The sequence below is a fragment of the Ictidomys tridecemlineatus genome, chromosome 9, assembly GCF_052094955.1.
Source record: "Ictidomys tridecemlineatus isolate mIctTri1 chromosome 9, mIctTri1.hap1, whole genome shotgun sequence".
Taxonomy (NCBI): domain Eukaryota; kingdom Metazoa; phylum Chordata; class Mammalia; order Rodentia; family Sciuridae; genus Ictidomys; species Ictidomys tridecemlineatus.
Genome location: NC_135485.1, coordinates 112,878,821 through 112,898,455, shown reverse-complemented (window position 1 = coordinate 112,898,455; position 19,635 = coordinate 112,878,821). Strand labels below are relative to the sequence as shown.

Here is a 19,635-nt window from a genome sequence, read left to right as displayed (position 1 = left end):
ATCAACACACTTGAAGACCACGTGAATCTTTCGGGCACAAACAAATCACATCCAAAGCATAGCATATGGCCTACTTTTTTGTTTTGTAAAATTTCACACACATTAAATAGAGATAATGACGTAAGGAACCCCATCATCAAGATGCAGCAATTATCTACATTTTGCCAATTTTTCTTCTTTCGGTCACTTTTGTTGTTTTTGTGTTTGTTACTATTTTTTGTTTGTTTTTGGTTTTTTGATGAAATATTTTGAAGCAAATTCCAATTTCTTCTCACCTTACCATTCTTTGCTCCACTATTTCTGGTTGACTCTCTCGTTTATACTAAGGTTCATCAGTGGGTCACTTGGTTACCACATGATTCTTTCATTTTAATGTTCCCCATCACTCTTTTGAACTTTTATACATATAGAAAATTATTTTATTTAACAATTTCATCCATTATTTTTTAATATGGCATATTTCTAATCTTATTAATTCTACCAAAGTCATTAACTGGAATTCTATAAGGAATTTTTTCTCATCAATAAGGGCTATTTGGTTACCCTTAAATTGTTAAAAAAAAAATTCACCAGGTAAGGTGCTGTTTAGTCATTTTCTTTTAACTGTTAAGTGTTGTCAGATTCTGAAGTTATACCAACTGATGTTCCTGCAGCAGCATATGAAATGCCACTTTCGTGTGTTGCCATCAGTGCTTTGAGATCTTTCTCAGTGTTAAATCACATTTCAGTTTAATTTTAGTGTGCATTTCTCATTATTTAATTCCCTAGTCCTCACTTTTTTAGATAAGATTTGTTGTTTTTCTATTGTGAGAAATACTGAAACTGTCTAGTAAGCTCTTCTTTTCCTCTCCAGGATCTCTCTTCCTTTGTCCAATTTAGTTACTAATGTATTCTTAGTGTCAGTTTTTGAATTGTTATACCCTTTTAGCTTCTTGGAGCTGGATTTATAAACCCCATTTGATATTCCTTTATTCCCACATAGTAAGTTCAGTCTGTTTTCCCTTCACTCTCGCCCTCTGCTCCTTTCTTGTAGTTGAGTCATTTCCGTGTAACATTTACCTAGTATTTTGTTTCTTTATGGCCACTGGGTTTAGTTCTGTTTCAAATATGTAACACTCACACCCAGACATTATGCTAAAGATTTTCCTAACATTTTTTGATTGCTGAAGTTCATTTTCTAAGTCATCCCTTAGGAGAGGTTCATATCCATTTATCTATGATGTTTAAACTTTTAAAGACTCACAGGAATCCAAAGCCCTGCCTATTACTGACTTCTATTAATAATTCAAAGGAGGGTCTGGAGTTGTGGCTCAGGGGTAGAGTACTTACCTAGTATGTGTGAGGCCCTGGGTTTGATCCTCAGCACCACATATGAATAAACAAATAAAGTGAAAAATCCATTGGCAACTAAAAAATATTTTTAAAAAATAATTCAAAGGAGCTGGGTGCAATTGCACGTCTATAATCCCAATGCCTTGGGAAGCTAAGGCAGGAGAATCACAAGATCAAAGCCAGTGTCAGCAACTTAGCAAGGCCCTAAGCAACTTAGGGAGACCCTAACTCAAAATAAAATATACAAAGGGTTGGGGATGTACTCAGCAGTTAAGCACCTCTGGGTTCAACCCCTAGGACCAAATAATAATAACAATTGAAAGGATACGAACCATCTGGGTGAAACAGAGAAATGTGGGATACCATGTCACAAAAGGAGTCATTTTAGTTATAAAGCATTTCCTTTTTATAATATATCAATTACACACTAGCTTACATGACTTTCCAATATGCCATGCCATGCCCCATTAGTTGCTAAATTCCAGATCTATTTACAGTAAGCAACCTAGACAGATAAATCCTGCTAATATCTTTCTGTAAATAAGGACACTCTCTCTCGTTACTGTTATTAGTATCTGTCATCATCATTTTTATATGTAAGTTTGACTACATCATTTCTGTTTTTATTTTTTTTAAATTTTTTTAGTTGTAGATGGACACAATATATATACATACATACATATATATATATATTGATGAACCTTTATTTTATTCATTTATTTATATGCAATGCTGAGAATCAAACCCTGTGCTTCATACATGCTAGGCATGCGCTCTACCACTGAGCCACAACAACCCCAGCCCCCTTTTTTTTCCCTTTATTTTTATGTGGTGCTGAGGATTGAATCCAGTGTCTCATACGTGCTAGGCAAGCACTTTACCACTGAGCCACAACTCCAGCCCTGTTTTTATTTTCCTAACATCCATGGTAAAGGGAAAGGATAGATTAGGTCTTTCCTTCTCAAACCCCAACTTTTGTGCAAGTCCTTCCCATCTGTAGTATTTTCTCTCACAGCTGTGATCCTCTCTGTCTAATTTGTCTACTCTGTTAGTGAATAGTTGAAGGGACACTGCATATGATGAAGAATTAGGAAAGAAAGCTGCATGTCATAGTTCTCATAGGTGAAATTGGAGAGTTACTCTTCATAATCCAGTTCTCCAAAGAAGAAATAATGTACAGAGTCAAACCTGCAAGCTCCAATCTGGATTACCATCAAGTATGTAAACATAGAAAGGGAAAATCAATATATAAAGAACAGAATAGAGAAGCTGGAAAATAGGATGCAAGTTTCCAGTCTAGCTCTTCAATAGGTAAGAGAAGGTACAGGTCACTGCTATAGTAAGTGGAGGATGTCACTGGCCACTGTCACTTAGAGCCATAGAATATGCTGCTCAGCACTGAGTATTGCGGAAGCACTCAGAGCTGCAGGTGCATGGACATAGGAGGTGACTGACCACTAGAAAGGACCAGAGCTCGGACTATTTCCCATCAAACCTGGAGCTTCTTTTCATAAAACATCTCAAGGAAAAAAACAGAATTTAGTGGAATCATATATAGATTTCTCAGTTTAAAGTGGTGGCAGAGATCAGGGACAGGGCTTTCTCACGTCCAGAGCCCCATGTACCTTCTCTAAGGTGTTCATAGGAGTTGAGTGAGCAAACAGAGCTATCCTAGAGACCTGGAGTAGGATAGCTATTATCCAGTGGACTTACTGTCATCATTTAGGACAGGTACCCCCATGTTGGTTTGAGTACTAAATATTCCTTTAGAACATTTAGAAGCCCTAGAATGTTGTTGGAGGTCAAAACAAGGATAACAAATCCATCACTAAATTTCTTTTTGGCTGGGAAAAGGGTGGTACCAGGGATTTAACCCAGAAGCACTTAACCACTTAGCTTCATCCCCAGCCAGTTTCATATTTTATCCTGAGATAGGGCCTCACTAAGTTGCTTAGGGCTTCTCTAAGTTGCTGAGGCTGACTTTGAACTTGCAATCCTCCTGCCTCAGCCTACTGAGCTGCTAGGATTACAAGCATGTACCACCACATCCAGATAGATCACTGTTATTTGAAGAAGAGTGGATATACTCTTAGCAAGTCTTTCCACTCATCCTTTTCCCCATAGCTAACGTTATCCCTGAGCTCCTAAATTATCCTTATGTTCCTGAGATTTATAGTGCTAACACTGTGTTTCTTAAGACTGATGACAGATGAATGTCTTAGAATGTTAAATATCAGTATTGCCTTTAAGGGTCCTGTTTACTGCAATAAGTGATCTGAGATGCTCTTAATTACTTAGAGATTCATCTGTGGGGACACTTTCTTGTACATGATTCTTAGATGACATCATTTTTTCTGATCCCATGATCACTTTATCTTCCATAATGTAGATACAGTATCCTTTTTCTTAAGTGATGACTGTGTGAGTTCATACAGCAATGGCAGGCAAGACTAAGTGCCTGCTGCAAAAAATATGTTTTGTGAGAAGGTATTAGACCTCCCTGGGACTCCTGGAGATCAAAAGAAAAAGCCAACTAAAATGTTTTTCCCCCACTAGGAGTCTTGGATGCAAACAATTCCGCCCGGAAAGAATGGCTTGTTTACACTTAGAGTAAGACGAACTCACCTGGTTGAAGATGCCCTGCGTCAGTTATGTCAAGCTGAAGTCCCTGATCTTCGGAAATTATTCGTGGTATAGTAAAAAATCTCATTGAATGTTTTTACTGCTGTGGAAAGGAACATTCATATGCTGTAACAAGAGCCCTTTTACAAGTCTGCATTGACAACTATGGTTATCAGTATTATGGTTTCAGAATCCTCTTACTCTTTGAAGAATGGCAATGGGACATTTAATTGTGCACTGGGTGTGAGTTAACTCTTGTGTTACTAAAATGGCTATATAATGGTGCATCCCAATGCTTAATGGCTTCAGATAACAATAATTTATTTCTGCCAATGGCTGATTTAGGCTGAACTCATCTGGGTGGCTTTGCAGATTTTAGTTGTTAGTGGCTTATCTGTTTGTGTGTGTGTGTTTTCTATAATGCTAAGGATTGAACCTAGGGCCTCATGTATGCTAGGCAAGTGCTCTATGCTGAGCTAATCCACAGCCCTGCTGATTTTGTCTATTTGTTTATATGCTAGGCCTGCGTGAGGCAGCTTGGCTCTGCTTAGAATGTCCTTTCTTTACATAAGAGCTCCCAGGCAAAGAGGGAAGAACTGAACAAAGAATGAAGCTTAATGATGTTTACATTAAGAAGATATAGGCCGGGCATGGTGCCTCATGGGAGGCTGAGACAGGAGGATTACTAGTTCAAAGCCAGCTTCAGCAATGGTCAGGTGCTAAGAAACTCAGTAAGACCCTCCCTGTCTCTAAATAAAATACAAAATAGGACTGGGGATGTGAGTCAGTGGTTGAGTGCCCCTGAGTTCAATTCCTGTTACCAAAAAAAAAAAAAAAATAGAAAGAAAAAAAGATACAGGCTGGGCATTGTAGCACACACCTATAATCTCAATGATTCAGACAACTGAGACAGGAGGATCACAAGTTAGAGGCCAGCCTCAGCAATTTAGTGAGGTCCTAAACAACTGAGCAAAACCCTGTCTCAAAATCAAAAATAAAAGGGGTTGGGATGTGGCTCAATGGTAAAGCGCTTCTGGGTTCAGTCCCCAATACCAAGAAAGAAAGAAAGAAAACTAGTTAACAATAATTGCTGGTGAAGTTGTCAGGAGAAAAGTATACTTAATATGTTGTTGGTAGGACTAAAAATTAGTGTAAGTACTTTGGAAAGCAGTATGGAAATTCCTCAAAAGACTAGGAATGGAATCACCATATGACCCAAGTGTCCCACTCTGGTATTTATTCAAAAAATTTAAAATCAGCATATCATAGTGATACATGCATACCAATACTTATAGTAGCACAATCCACAATAGCCAAGTTAGGTACAAGCCTAGGTGTCCGTCAACACAAAAATGGATAAAGAAAATATGGTATATATACTCAATGAAGTTTTACTCAGCCATAAAGAAGAATGAAATTATGTCATTTGGAGGTACATGGATTGAAGGAATTGGAGAACATCATGCTAGGAAAGTTAGTGGACTAATGTCTTCTCTCCAAGTGGGGGGAAAAAAAGGAATAAAAGAATGGGGAGATCTCACAAAGGAAGACCAATAGAGTAGAGAAAGGGGATCAAGAGAGGGAAGAGGGAAGCTTTTGAGGAAGTATTGGGGAATAAAAACTACCAAATTATACTATGTCCATGTACAAATATACCACAATGAATCCCAGATAGATAGATAGATATAATTATAACAGTAATTAAAATAACAATAATAATATAAGGAAGATTGGTAGAATAGAGCAAATAGATCGAGGGTGGGAGGGACAAGGAAGGTAATGGGAATGATCAAATTATGTGCATGTATGAATAGGGCATAATGAATCCCAGTATTATGCATAATTATAATGCACCAACAACAACAAAAAAATATTTGAGCTGGGGGTTTAGCTCAGTGGTAGAAAGCTTGCCTAGCATGTAAAGTCCTGTGTTCAATCCCCAGCCACACAACGAGAGAGAGAGAAAAGGAAATTAGCCAGAAAAGAAGTAGAAAAGGAATAGTTTAGGGGGGAAACCACATGAGGACTCAGCCACAAAACCCAAATCCAAAAGTAGAGACAGTTTTTTTTAAAAAGGGGACTATAAATATTGATTCCTCACATGAAGTTCTGTGGTCAACAGGGTCTCACTGTCCCTGTAAAGGTCTCGTGCCCAGACAGACTGGAAGGGCTGTTTAGTGGAAGCTCTGATGAAGATAGAGGAGAAACTGAATGGCTGTCAACCTCAGCCAAGGTTGTGAAAGCTAAGGGATAGATGAAGACAGATAAGAAGAAAGAATAATTGGGGAAGTTAATGGCCCAGAGGTTTGAAGCAAATCAAAATTTTGGTTCAAGGTACCAGATAATTTGGTTCAAGGCTCTAGATAATAATTGGGAAACATTACGCCTTGCTGGAGTCCCCTTCTCTTGGTGCGCGTGGCAGTCTAAAGGATCCATGCACTCACTACAGCCACCTGGAAATAGATGGCTTGTGGCCTCCCTCAGCAGCCAACTGAGGGAAATTAGACTGTGAGGAAGGAGGTAAGGACTGTGTGACTGTGGTAACTCCAGTGACTGTAGCAATAGTCATCAGCAATTGAACACTTTTCCGTAAAGGTCAAGCATTGTATCTTAAACCAGCGCCTGGGAATTTCTTCTTTTTTCCTTAGGTTGAGTTTATTGAAGAAATTCGTCCTGAGAATGGAGGGGTCAGTTCAGAGTTCTTCCACTGTATGTTTGAAGAGATGACCAAGCCAAACTATGGCATGTTCATGTATCCTGAAAAGAATTCCTACATGTGGTTTCCTGTCAACGTAAGTGATTTCTTTTCTCACAGTTTTCAAAACAGAAAAAGTATGCCATATACTGCAATATGAAACTATAGAAAATAATGTAAAATGAGCTCATGAAGAGTTGCAACTCCTGAATTAAGTAGTACTCATATGGTGCACAGAGCAGCAGCTATAGCTCACCTGAGAGTGTGTAGAAAAGCAGAATCTAAAAAAAAAAAAAAAGAAAGAAAAAAGAAAGAAAGAAAAGAAAAGCAGAATCTCTGGCCTCACCCCAGACCTACAGAATTGGAAATATATTAATTAAGATCCCCCAGTGATTCAAACATGCATACATGCTCACCCCCCCCCCCGCCCCGCCCCGGGTTTCAGGGAGTGAACTCCAGTTAGTAGGAGTAAACTTGACTGCTGAACCACATCCCTGGCCTTTTTTTTTTTAAACAAAACAAAACAACAACAAAAAAAACAGGGTCTTGCTAAATTGCTTAGGGCCTCATTAAATTGTGAGTCTGGCTTTGAACTTGGATTCTCCTGCCCCAGCCTCCCAAGCCTCTGGGATTATAGGCATGCATGATTGCACCTGGCTAAATAAACAGCATTAATAAAGTATAATTAAGATATAATAAGCTGTACATATTTAAAATGTCCAATTTGATAAGCTTTGACATATTTATATATCCATGGCATTCTCACCATAATCCAAGTTTCTTCTTATCCTTGGCTCACCTTCTCTCCTACTCCTCTCCCCCAGTGCCTAGGCAACCACTGATCTGCTTTCTGTCACTACAGAGTGGTTAAATTTCCTAGAATTATAAATGAGTTCATAGTGTAGTCTTTACTGCCTCTTTTTCATTATTAGTATTTATTTATTTATTTATTAATTATTTATTTTTGGTATAAGGGGATTGAACCCAGGGGCACTTACCCACTGAACCACATCCCCAGCTCTTTTTATTTTGAGACAGGGTATTGCTAAATTACTTAGGGCCTCACTAAATTGCTAAGGCTGGCTCTGAACTCATGATCCTCCTGCCTCAGCCTTCTAAGCCTCTGGGCTTACAGGTGTGTCCCACTGCCCCTGGCTTCGTTATTATTATTGCTGAGATTCATCCATGTTTTGGCATGCATCCTTTGTTCACTCTTTTTCATTCTAGAGTATTAGTCCATTATATGGATATACTATGGTCTATATACCTAGTCTCTGATGGACAGATGTTTAGGATATATCCTGAATTTTGAGTAGTAGTAATTTTGAGTGTTTTAAATTAGGAGAGAAGTTGCTGTTAAGAGTCCTAGAAATAACTCTTAATCCTGAAAAAAAATATATATATATATAAATATTCATATATATATATATATATATATATATATTCATATCCTCATTCATTTTTATTTTGAGATAGGGTCTTGCTAAGTTGCTTAGGGCCTTGATGAATTGCTGAAGCTAGCTTTGAAGTCAAAATCCTCATGCCCCAGCCTCCCAAGTTGCTGGAATTACAGGTGTGTACTACCATGCCTGGCTACAAGTGATTGATTTCTGTAATAGTTATAAATGATCTTTGAAGTGTAAAAATTTTATTTTTTTTAAAGTAATAAAAAAAGTCTTGAGCTAGGATGTAGCTCAGTGGTACAGTGCTTGCCTAGTATAAAGCCCTGTGTTCAATTCCCAGCACCACACAAACAAACAAAAAAATCATTTCTCTGTTAGTAGCATAGACCAAATAGTTCTAATCACATATTGACTCTATTTATTGGTCCCCTTTCTCATATACTTTCAAACTCTTCCCCCAAATGACATGATTGAGGAAAGACTAGGGAAGGGGCTGAGGTTGTGGCTCAGTGGTAGAGCACTTGCCTAGCATGTGTGAGATGCTAGGTTTGATTCTCAGCAGTGCATATAAATAAACAAAATCATCAACAACTTAAAAAAAAAAAGAAAGGACAGGGAAGATGAAGAGAAGGAGGAAAGCATGTGAAAAAATACTGAAAAGAGTTTCATACTTTTTTTGAGTATTAATGAATCTCTAAAAGATAGGAACAGTTAAGGTGTGGCCATGGTGGGACTTTTTATCAGTCTGTCAGCAAGCATTTATTGAATGTCTCTTGATGTTTCCACATAAGAATTAGTACACAAGATAATCCTTTTGCTCCTGAAACATTTTATATATACGATGCAGTGATAAGACACCACACACATTACCAACTGGTTCTAAATTACAGATTGCTGAATTGAAGGGTTTTAGTTATTCAGCTGCAGTGCCAAAGAGAACTTCAGTCATGGGATGCGCATCTGACGACCTGATGCTGACTGGAAATGGGAGATGAAGTACATCCTTCTTCCTCAGTGTCGATTTTTCTACAGGGATAGGAAAGAGGGAACTAAGAAATTTTCATTACTAAAGTCATTATCCCTTTCTATAATTGACCATTTAAAATAACTGGGGTTTTGTTTTTTTGTTTGTTTATTATACTTCCTTTTCCAGCCCACAATTGAGAAGAAGAACTATTTCCTCTTTGGGATACTCTGTGGACTCTCCCTGTACAATTTAAATGTTGCCAATCTTTCTTTCCCACTGGCTCTGTATAAGAAACTTCTCTGCAAAAAGCCATCATTGGAAGATTTAAAAGAACTCAGTCCTCTTTTGGGGAAGTAAGTAAATATATTAAGACTATATCTAGTAAGTCTCAATGGTTTAAGAATAAATAATATTATACAGAGAAATACATAGATAAGGTCTTTCATTTCAATATTGTATATCCTTCAGATGAATCTGAATTTTAGCATTACTTAAATTGAGTAAACCTAGCTGTTCATGGTGAGGCACGTCTCTAATCCCAGCAACTCAGGAGTCAGAGGCAGGAGATGTGCAAATTCAAAGTCAGCTTTTGCAACTTAGGAAGGCCTTAAGCAACTTACTGAGAGCCTGTCTTAAAATAAAAAATAAAAAGGACTGGGGATGTGGCTCAGCGGTTAAGCACTCCTGGGTTCAATCATCAATGCCAATGAGTAAGTAAATACATAAGTACATAAGAATAAATATAAAAAGGACTGAGGATGTGGCTTAGTGGTTACAGGCTGGGATTACAGGCATACACCACCATGCCCAGCTCATGCACTGTTGGTGGGAGAATAATTTGGCTAGATTTATTCTAATAAGGTTTGTCAACCTTGGCAGGATTGACATTTTGGACTATTTAAATTTTTTTCTTTTTTTCTTCAGTGCTGCAGATCAAACAGCAGGGCCTCCTGCATGCTAGAGAAGCAGTCTACCACTGGGCTATACTAGTGGCCCCCTGGATGTTTAATTCTTTCTTGTGTGAGGCTGTCCTAGGCACAGTGGGATGCTTAGAAGCATCTGGGATTGCTACCCACTTTGCCAGCATCAGCCCTCCCATTCATTGTAACAACCAAAGATGTCTCCAGACTTTACCAGATGCCCCCTGAGAGGCAGATCATCCCTGGTTGAGAATCACTGGTCTAGAGGAAGGGGTTCCTTTTTGTACTTTTCGTAATACACTGCAAATGTCTATAGGATAGCCATGGTCCAAAAATCAAATGGAAAGAGGAGTGGGAAGGTGGAGGAGAAGAAATTTACACTGCATTTGGTACATCCTATATTGTTCACAGTTTTTCCCACCAAATATTTATTACTTTTGAAATTTCATAAAATGAACAAATATAATTTTTTAAATTGCATTTTTCACTAGGAATTTGCAATGTCTTCTAAATGCTGAAGCTGCTGATATGGAAGAACTTTTCATATATTTTTCTGTGAGTATTAATGATAGCTAGGTCACTGTTTAGTTCTAATCTATTAGGGTTTATTGTTGTTGTTTTGATTTCATTTTTTTGATGATGGTGCTAGGGATTAAACCTAGGACCTTGTGCATGCTAAGAAAGTTCAATACACTGAGTTATACTACCAGCCCTAATCTGTGATTTTTTTTTACATATTGTTTTTAAATATTTATTTTTTAACTGTAGTTGGACACAATACCTTCACTTTATTTATTTTTATGTGGTGCTGAGGATCAAACCCAGGGCCGCACACGTGCTAGGTGAGCGCTCTCCCACTGAGCCACAATCCTAGCTCCTAATCTGTGATTTTTAAAAATAATTTTTAGTGTCTTAAATACATTATCCTTTGTTTTTGTTTGTTTGTTTGTTTTTGAGATGGGGGTCTTACTATGTTGCCCAGTCTAGTATCCAAGCAGGTGGACCCAAGTGAATCTCTCACCTCAGCCTCCTGAATTGCCGGCATTATAGGAGCACACCCTTGGGCTGGGCTTGGGATCCGAACTACTTTTTTTTTTTTTTTAAATACACACCAAGCATTGAACTCAAGGGTGTTTAACCACTGAACCACATTCCCAGCCTTTTTTTACTTTTTATTTTGAGACAGGGTCTCACTAAGTTGCTTAGGGCCTCACTAAATTACTGAGGCTGGTCTTGAACTTGGTGACTGTCCTCCATCAGCCTCCCAAGTCACTGAGATTACCGGTGTGCACCACCATGCCTGGCAGATCCATACTTTTTTTTTTCAAGTTATAGATGGACATAATAACTTTATTTTATTTATTTATTTATTTAATATTTTTTTGTGTGGTGCAGAGGATTGAAGCCAGTGCCTCACACATGCTAGGCAAGCACTGTACCACTGAGCCACAACCACAACCTGGATCCATACTTTTTGAAAGATATTTCACTTGTGTACTACAAAGCTTTTGCCCACTTGCTCCTTGTTTGATACCTTATATCTATAGTTCACCAAAAATACAGCAGTTACTCAATTAATATAAACAATGAAAACAGATAAATAATAATTCACTTTTGAAATCTATATACAACATGCATTAGGGTAAGTTTTAAAAATTGTTTATGTGTATTTAAAAGGCTTAACTACATGACAAAATCATTTGTAAATTTTATAGGGAAAAATGTCTGGAAATAGTGGTATTGTGGGGTGGTTGATTATTCAGACTTACAGTCATGTTTAGTATGGAAAACATTGTGGTTACAGATACACTGGGATCAAACTGATGTTGATTTAATTCCAAATGGAATCTCTGTACCTGTGGACCAAAGCAATAAGTAAGTTTTACCACCTAGACTCTCTACTCTGAATATTCATAAAATGTTTGTATCATTTACCAGCATACCACTGGTTCCAGGGAGGGAAGAGAGGAGTTGATTTAGGTATCCTAGTTCCCAAAGGTTGCTTAAAGGGTTGCAGATAATCATGTCTCTGGTGAAAATGCCTCCTGTAGTGACCCTCCTATGTTAGTCCATTTTCCATTACTGTAATGAAACACCTGAAACTGGGTAACTTTATAAAGAAAAGAAATGGGCTGGCACTATAACTCAGTGGTAGAGTGCTTGCTTAGCATGCACAAAGCCCTGGGTTCAATCCTTGATACCACAAAGTAAATTTAAAAAAAAAATAGGTTGATTAGTTCACGAGTCTGGAGATTCAGGGTCCTATATCTGGTGATGGCCTTCTTGACAATAGAGTTCTGAGGCTGCACAGGACATACCAAGACAAAAGTCGAGAAATGCACATGCATGTCTCTTCTGGTTTCTCTTCTAAAGAGGCCACCAGTATTCTGTCATGAGGGCTCCACTGGGATGACCTGAAATAACCCTGATTGTCTCCCAAAGGTCCTGTGTGTAAACGCAGTCAGATTAAGTTTCCACACCCATTTATGCCTCCCAATGGAGATTTTAATATACAAAGCTTTGGGGGACACTCAGACCCTATCTAAACCATACCACATACCTTTAGAAAATTCATCATGTAGTGGAAATTGCATCTGGCAGTGCAAGAAATAATTCTGTAAAGGGACACGTGTGGGAAGAGGAAAGAAGAGAGAGGGAGAGAAACAGAAGAAGCATCCCTGAGAACATCACGTTCATAGTGAAATATGATGATTGACAGCAGCTGTCAGGTAAAGGAACAGGACGTGCTGGAGAGGAAATTTACATTGTAGAGCTACCTACTAATGAGAGACAGCCAGGCAGGTCAATTGAAGGTCAGTATGGCCAGAGATGAAAATAGAAGGGCAAAGAGGCTGCTGAGTCAGGCAAGGGTCAGGTCATAGAGGGGTTTTTGACCTTAGCTAGGAAGGTTTGCAGTTTATCCCTAAGTAAAATGTGAAGCCTTTGAAAGATTTTTAGCAGAAGAATGACTTAAGATGATTCAGCTTTCATTCTTTTTAACTTTACAATGGTCTGAAATCCATATGTATTCTATAGGATCTGTACTTCAAATCTTGAATTTGGATTTTTCCTTGGGCTAGCAACAAGTGGCACAAGACTCCTTCCTGATGCTGGGCAGAGGCAGCAAATCCTAGCTGCTCTACAGGGTCATGAGGGGAAACAACTAGTACTCTATAGCGAACTGTGTGTTTCAGCTCTGATGATCAGTACCCTAGGGGGTATTAAATGCGAGTTTGATTTATGATGTTTTCAGTTTACATACAATGGACTTATTGGGATGCCCCCCCCCATTGTAAATCAAGCCAAGGAGCATCTGTATTCAGATTTGTGTTATTAAAGAATTCTCCTGACTGAATGAAGAACTGTGTAGATCGAATTTATGTTCTTTCTCAATAGAAACGGTTTATATATATATAAATATAAAAATTTTTTCCCTAGTCATTGGGCCATTGGCCATTTTTTGTTTTTTTTTTCTCCCCTTCTCTCAAGGCAGGACTATGTTTCTAGGTGTGTTGATTACATTTTCAACATCTCTGTAAAGGCAGTTTATGAGGAATTTCATAGAGGATTTTATAAAGTCTGTAACCGGGAGATAATTAGACCTTTCCAGCCTGAGGAACTAATGGCAGCGATAACTGGAGATACTAATTATGACTGGGAACAATTTGAAAAGGTAGGTGATACCTAAAGTATACCCAGTTTTCCAAACAACTTGTATATATTCCATTCCCAAAAAAACATTTTTTCCCTTTCTCTCAAGAATTCCCAGTATTATGACGGGTACTGCAGATCACATCCAACTATACAGATGTTTTGGAAAGCTTTCCACAAGTTAACTTTGGATGAAAAGAAAAAATTCCTCCGTAAGTACTGCAATATCAGAGAGGTCTACAATTATATATCTTTTAAGACAATTATCTTGTTTGCAATGAAGTCAAGTTCTTAACGGTAGGTCACATGTGTTAATGGCAGAGTACGGAGTAAGGACCAGGTTCCCTGCCTTCTAGAACAGCATTCTTTTCCTTACACAAGCCTGTTTCTGGGCTGGGGATGTGGCTCAAGAGGTAGCACGCTCGCCTGGCATGCGTGCGGCCCAGGTTCGATCCTCAGCACCACATACCAACAAAGATGTTGTGTCTGCCAACTAAAAAATAAACATTAAAAATTAAAAAAAAAAAAAAGCCTGTTTCCCATTTAAAAAAATAAAAGAAGCCGGGCACGATGGCATATGCCTGTAATCCCAGCAGCTTGGGAGGCTGAGGCAGGAGGATCGCAAGTTCAAAGCCAGCCTTAGCAATTTAGCAAGGACCTAAGCAACTTAGAAAGATCCTGTCTCAAAATATAAAAAGGACTGGGGATGTGGCTCGGTGGTTACGCACCCCTAGGCTCAATCCCTGGTACAAAAAAATAAATAAATAAGAGTAATAGACATATTGCTGTTTTACAAAGTCTTCCACACTAACTAATCCCATTTTTAGACTATGACCTCTTTCCTTATTCCAGATGGTTTTGTTGTTGTTGTTTTGTTTTTTACTTCGTTTTGATATAGGAGCTCACTAAATTGCTTAGACCTTGCTAAATTGCTGAGGCTGGCTCTAAACTTGTGATTCTCCTGCTTCAGCCTCCCAAACTGCTGAGATTATAGGTATGTGCCAACAGGCCCACTTCAATTTTTGATACACACTCTGTTATTTTTGTTGCCACTGAATATGTTGTTGCAAATAATTGTGAGTTCTTCACTAACAAGTCCAAACTACCTTTTTAATCCTCTCTTAAAGGGAAACTTGCTTTATCCCAGTGCTTCAACTGTCTGTATTTTCAATGAGTTCACTTATATCATCCCCCCTTGGTTTTTCCCCCTACCTTGTATTGGCCAACAATAAAGCAACCTAGTCAAGAACAAAGAAAATTATTTGGGGCTAATTAGGATTGAAATTTGGGAGAACACAAATTCAAACAACAAGTGTGCACCAAAGTTTTACAGATGGTAGCTGTATTTATAGCTTTAAACTGCAAGTGGGTTGGGAATTAGGGCCCTTGTTAGTCAGGAATTATGATTAGTGCTGGCCAAAGTTAAGTCATCTTAAAAGAAAGGGATTGGGTGTGGTTTCAGTCTCTGGGTAGTTTGGGGGAAGGGGTCCACTGTACAGAAGGTCAACAAAGGTTAACAATGTTTCAAAGGCCAGCTCCAAGGATGCCCATGTCTACAGACCAGTTCAAAGGTTAGCTATGCACTTGTCTGAGATCTGGTTAACCTCCTGATTTCATTTTTGGTGCTGTGAGCCAATGCTACTCCATTTTGTTTTTCCTTCACACTTGAAAGCTCATCCAACTCCTACTAGAGAACTAGCCAGTGTGACCTCTCTGAGGTCTCCCTGACCAGACCAACATGCCATCTCTCCCTGCCCTGAGTCTCAGTTCCTCCAGTTGACTCTTAAACTTGTATTTCCTAGTCGAGCTAAATTAAACTTCTTTATATCTCGCTATTATATTTTCATGTATGTAATTTCCTGGCAATTAGATCGTGAACTCATGGAGGGCAAAAACCAAACGTCCATGATATTTCTAGCTCTTTCTATGTGTGAACACTCAACATTTAGTAAATGTCATCATTAATTTATTTTCATAAGTTTTGCTCTTTTCTATGAAGTACCTTAACCAAATTGCATTCCTTTCTAGTGTTTCTTACAGGACGTGATAGGCTGCATGTAAGAGGCATACAGGATGTAGGAATACAATTTCGCTGTCCCACAACTTGCAGTGAAAACGACTTTCCAAGATCATTGACATGTCATAGTATTCTATACCTGCCTAAATATTCTACAATGGAAAGAATGCAAGAAGCACTTCAAGTAGCCATCAACAACAGCAGAGGCTTTGTGCATTGTCACCCATGTGACATCACATTGTAATGCTCACCTTTCAGAGTCTCATGAAGGCCTCAGGCACCCAAGCCTCTCAGTATTATCAACAATAGTATTTTCTGCTGGGCAAGGCATAGGCCTGTAATCCTGGTGGCTCCAGAGGCTGAGTCAGGAGGAGTGCAAGTTTAAAGCCAGGATCAGCAACTGGGTGAGGCCTAAAGAAATTTAGTTAGACCCCGTCTTTAAATAAAATATAAAAATGGGCTGGGGAGGTGGCTTAGTGGTTAAGTGCTTCTGGATTCAGTCCCCAGTACCAAAAAAAAAAAGAATAGTATTTTTAGTTTAACAAAATTATGTACAACATCATCTCCTGTATCCCTAACTTTGCTACTAGAATGTTTGCTTTTACTGAATTATCTCCTGAACAATTTAAAAATAAACTGAATATGAATAATATTGATATTTTTAAAAAATTATTGCACCTCTAATATACTGCATGCAAGTCTGAAAGCCTGTCAAGTTTGAAAAAAATAAATAAAATGTAAACTAATTTTTATGTTTTAAGGCTATGTAGATGCATATTTTATGTTACGTAAAATCTCAAGTTTTTATTTTAGCAGTTTGCTGGATAGAAAAATTTAAATATTAAAGGATTCATTAAATCACTGAAGAATCATTCTAAAAGCAGTTATAATTATTTTGGTGAAACACTGAGCCCAAGCAGGAACTCCTACTTAGAGTTGGGGAAATGTGAAGTTAAAATGTGTCATTATTGTGGCTATAGAGTAAATTAAGGGAGTTGTAACTGCCATAGCAAATAACTAATGAATTTTGTGGACCAGTTCTACCTAATGTTAAATTTTAAATTATTATGTAGCCAACGGAATATTACTCGGCCTCAAAGAATGAAACTATAGCATTGCCAGTAAATGGATGGAACTGGAAAATAACATACTAAGTGAAATAAGCCAATCCCAAAAAACCAAAGGCCAAATGTTCTCTCTGATATGTGAATGCTAGCCCCTAACAAGGAAAGGTAGAGAGGGGAAATAGAGAAATTCATTGTATTAGACAAATGGGAATAAAGAGAAGGAAGGGGAAATGGGGTCAGGAAAGACAGTAGAATGAATAGGCAGAACTTTCCTATGTGCATATTTGAATACACAACTAATGTAACTCCACATTATGTTCAACCACAAGAATGGGATCAAAATTATAATGGGCTGCAACCCATGTATGTATAATATGTCAAAATACATCCTACTGTCATGTATAGCTAAAAGCAACAAATAAGAATAAAATAAATAAAGATTTTTTAAAAGTAAAAAAAAAATTATGTAGCTTTGAAATGATTCCAAATACAAAATTTGCCATATTTCCTATTTCTCTATTTCCCCTCCCTACCTTTCCTTGTTAGGGACCAGCATTCACATATCAGAGAGAACATTCGGCCTTTGGTTTTTTGGGATTGGCTTATTTCACTTAGTATGTTATTCTCCAGTTCCACCCATTTACTGGCAAATGCCATATTTTTTCTGTGATAACAACTTGAAGGGTAAGCCCTTTGCTATGAGAATGTTATATCATGCTTTATCAGAACCCATATGTGAGTTTCTGACTTCAACCATTAGACTCCAAAATACGTATTAAACCCAAGAGTTTGGCAAACACTTTGAGAGCTTAGGTTGTGGCAGACCACACTGTGTTGACCACTTCTTCAAAGATCAAGAGCTTCTGCCAGGCAGGGCTGTCCAGGTAGCCTTTGAGCCAAGTCCCAAAGCCTGGCCAGGCAGCACCAGCACTGCCCACATGTCTAGTCTCTGCTGAGAACTACTCTTACGCAGGGATACTTGAAACGATCAAACTTTTAATTTCCATCCTAATTGTGCCACTGTAGACTTTAATAATTAGACTCCAATGAAATTGGAACTTACACACTATGTGGTTTATGTATCTTCCCTATTGAATATATTCTCTGTGAAATTTATTTCCATTATTATTCTCCTCAAACATAAAAAAAAATCTTTGTGTGGCAATAAAATGTGTTTCATAAAATCATACTTTAATCATCTCCTTATTTTAACTGTACAAAACAAAGTATAGCCAAGCATGGTGGCACACATCTGAAATCCCAGCAACTCAGGAGGATGGCAAGTTCCTAGGCAGCCTCAGCAACTAATTGAGGCCCTAAGCAACTTAGAGCCTGTATCAAAATAAAAAATAAAGGGCTGGGGATGTGACTCAGTGGTTAAGCAACTCTGGGTTCAATCTCTGGTACTTTAAAAAAAAAAAAAAGTTAAGTGTAAGTTGTTCTACAAATTCCTGCTGCTGTCCTAACCATTCCAGAAGCCTTGTGTTAGTGGTACTAGTGGTAGCTGGGGAAATGGAAGACTATGGGGCCAAGTCCATACTGGGTTCTGATATGAAAAAAGGACAGAGGTCACCTGAAGACATACAGAACAGAGAGAACTTGCCAGGGTCACTAGATATAACAGGGTCAGTAAAACTATAAGCCCTCAAAGAAATCCTGAGTTACTTTAGATTTGTCTGTTTTCAACGTTAATAAGTGGAATAATTCTATTTGAATTGTATTTATTCTATTTGAATTTTAAAGGAAAAAGTAATCAGGCTGGGGATGTGGCTCAGTGGTAGGGTGCTTGCCTAATGTGTGAGGCCATGGGTTCAATCCCCAGTACAGAAAGAAAAAAAATAAAATAAAGGTAATCTCTAAACTTAAGGGTTCCCCAGTACCTGATCTTTTACCACCATTACTTTTTTTGTTTGTTTAATGCAAATGGATGAATTGTTCTAAACAGTTAAGGAAAAAAACAGTATTAATTTGATACATAATCCTTCAGAAAGCCAGGGAAGAAGGAACACTTCCCATTTAGTTTTGTTTTGGTTTGTTTTTTTACCTCAGCAATACCCCAGTATCAAAAAGAGGCAAGCCAGGTGTGGTGGTATATGTCTATAATCCCAGCTACACGGGAGGTTGAGACAGGAACATTTCAAGTTGCTTGGGCAACTGGGTGAGACTCAATTTCAAAATAAAAAGGGCTGAGAATGTAGTACCTGCCTAGCATGTCTTGAGGCCCTGGGTACAATCCCCAGTGCTGTGGCGGGGTGGGGGGGAGGAAAGACAAAGAACAAAATAACAGAGATACAAAAATCCAAATTTTAAAACATTGAACACATACAACAAAACAAAATGGGTAATGCCTATGAGCAAGTGGGAGTTTAGCCTGGAAATGCATTAAAAAGTCGATTACATTTTACCATATTAACAGGAAAAAATACAATTAGTACAGACAGAAAAGTAACTTGACAAAATCCAACACCTGCTCATGCATGATAAATATTCTCAGCACACAAGGACTAGAAGGGAACTTTGCCAACCTGATAAAGCCTGTGTAGTTAAGCTCATACTTACTGGCAAAAGACTTAATGCTTTCCTACTAACACCATCTCTCATCATTTTACTAGAGGTAGGAATCTATTCAAGAGGGCAAAGAAAATAAAAGGCATACAGATTGGATAGGAAGGAACAAAACTGCCTTATTTTCAGAATCTACAAAAACTAGAACTATTAAGTAAATATAGAAAGGTCTCGGGATTCAAGGTCACTGTATAAAGACTAATTGTATTTCTATGTAGTCACAAGAATTATAAATTGAAATTTGAAAAAAGTACCTTTTACAATATCAAAAAACAAGAAATATCTAAGGATAATTTTAATAAATATGTATGACTATACACTAATATTATAAAATATAATTGAAAGAAAACTTTGAATTAATGTAGAGGGAGAGATCATGTTCACTAAAAAAAAACC

At 37.9% G+C, this 19,635-nt stretch overlaps 1 protein-coding gene across 1 annotated transcript in view; it reads left to right on the top strand.

The window, feature by feature from the left end:
• Window positions 1-16,257, top strand: part of Herc6 (HECT and RLD domain containing E3 ubiquitin protein ligase family member 6) — a 46,094-nt gene extending 29,837 nt beyond the window's left edge. The window contains exons 16-23 of the mRNA XM_078021930.1: window positions 3,889-4,023; window positions 6,603-6,746; window positions 9,206-9,372; window positions 10,431-10,494; window positions 11,744-11,814; window positions 13,429-13,612; window positions 13,700-13,802; window positions 15,619-16,257. Coding sequence (XP_077878056.1) covers window positions 3,889-4,023; window positions 6,603-6,746; window positions 9,206-9,372; window positions 10,431-10,494; window positions 11,744-11,814; window positions 13,429-13,612; window positions 13,700-13,802; window positions 15,619-15,851 — 1,101 coding nt within the window. The 3' untranslated portion in view covers window positions 15,852-16,257. The remainder of the gene's footprint in view (window positions 1-3,888; window positions 4,024-6,602; window positions 6,747-9,205; window positions 9,373-10,430; window positions 10,495-11,743; window positions 11,815-13,428; window positions 13,613-13,699; window positions 13,803-15,618) is intronic.
• Window positions 16,258-19,635: the final 3,378 nt, after the last annotated feature.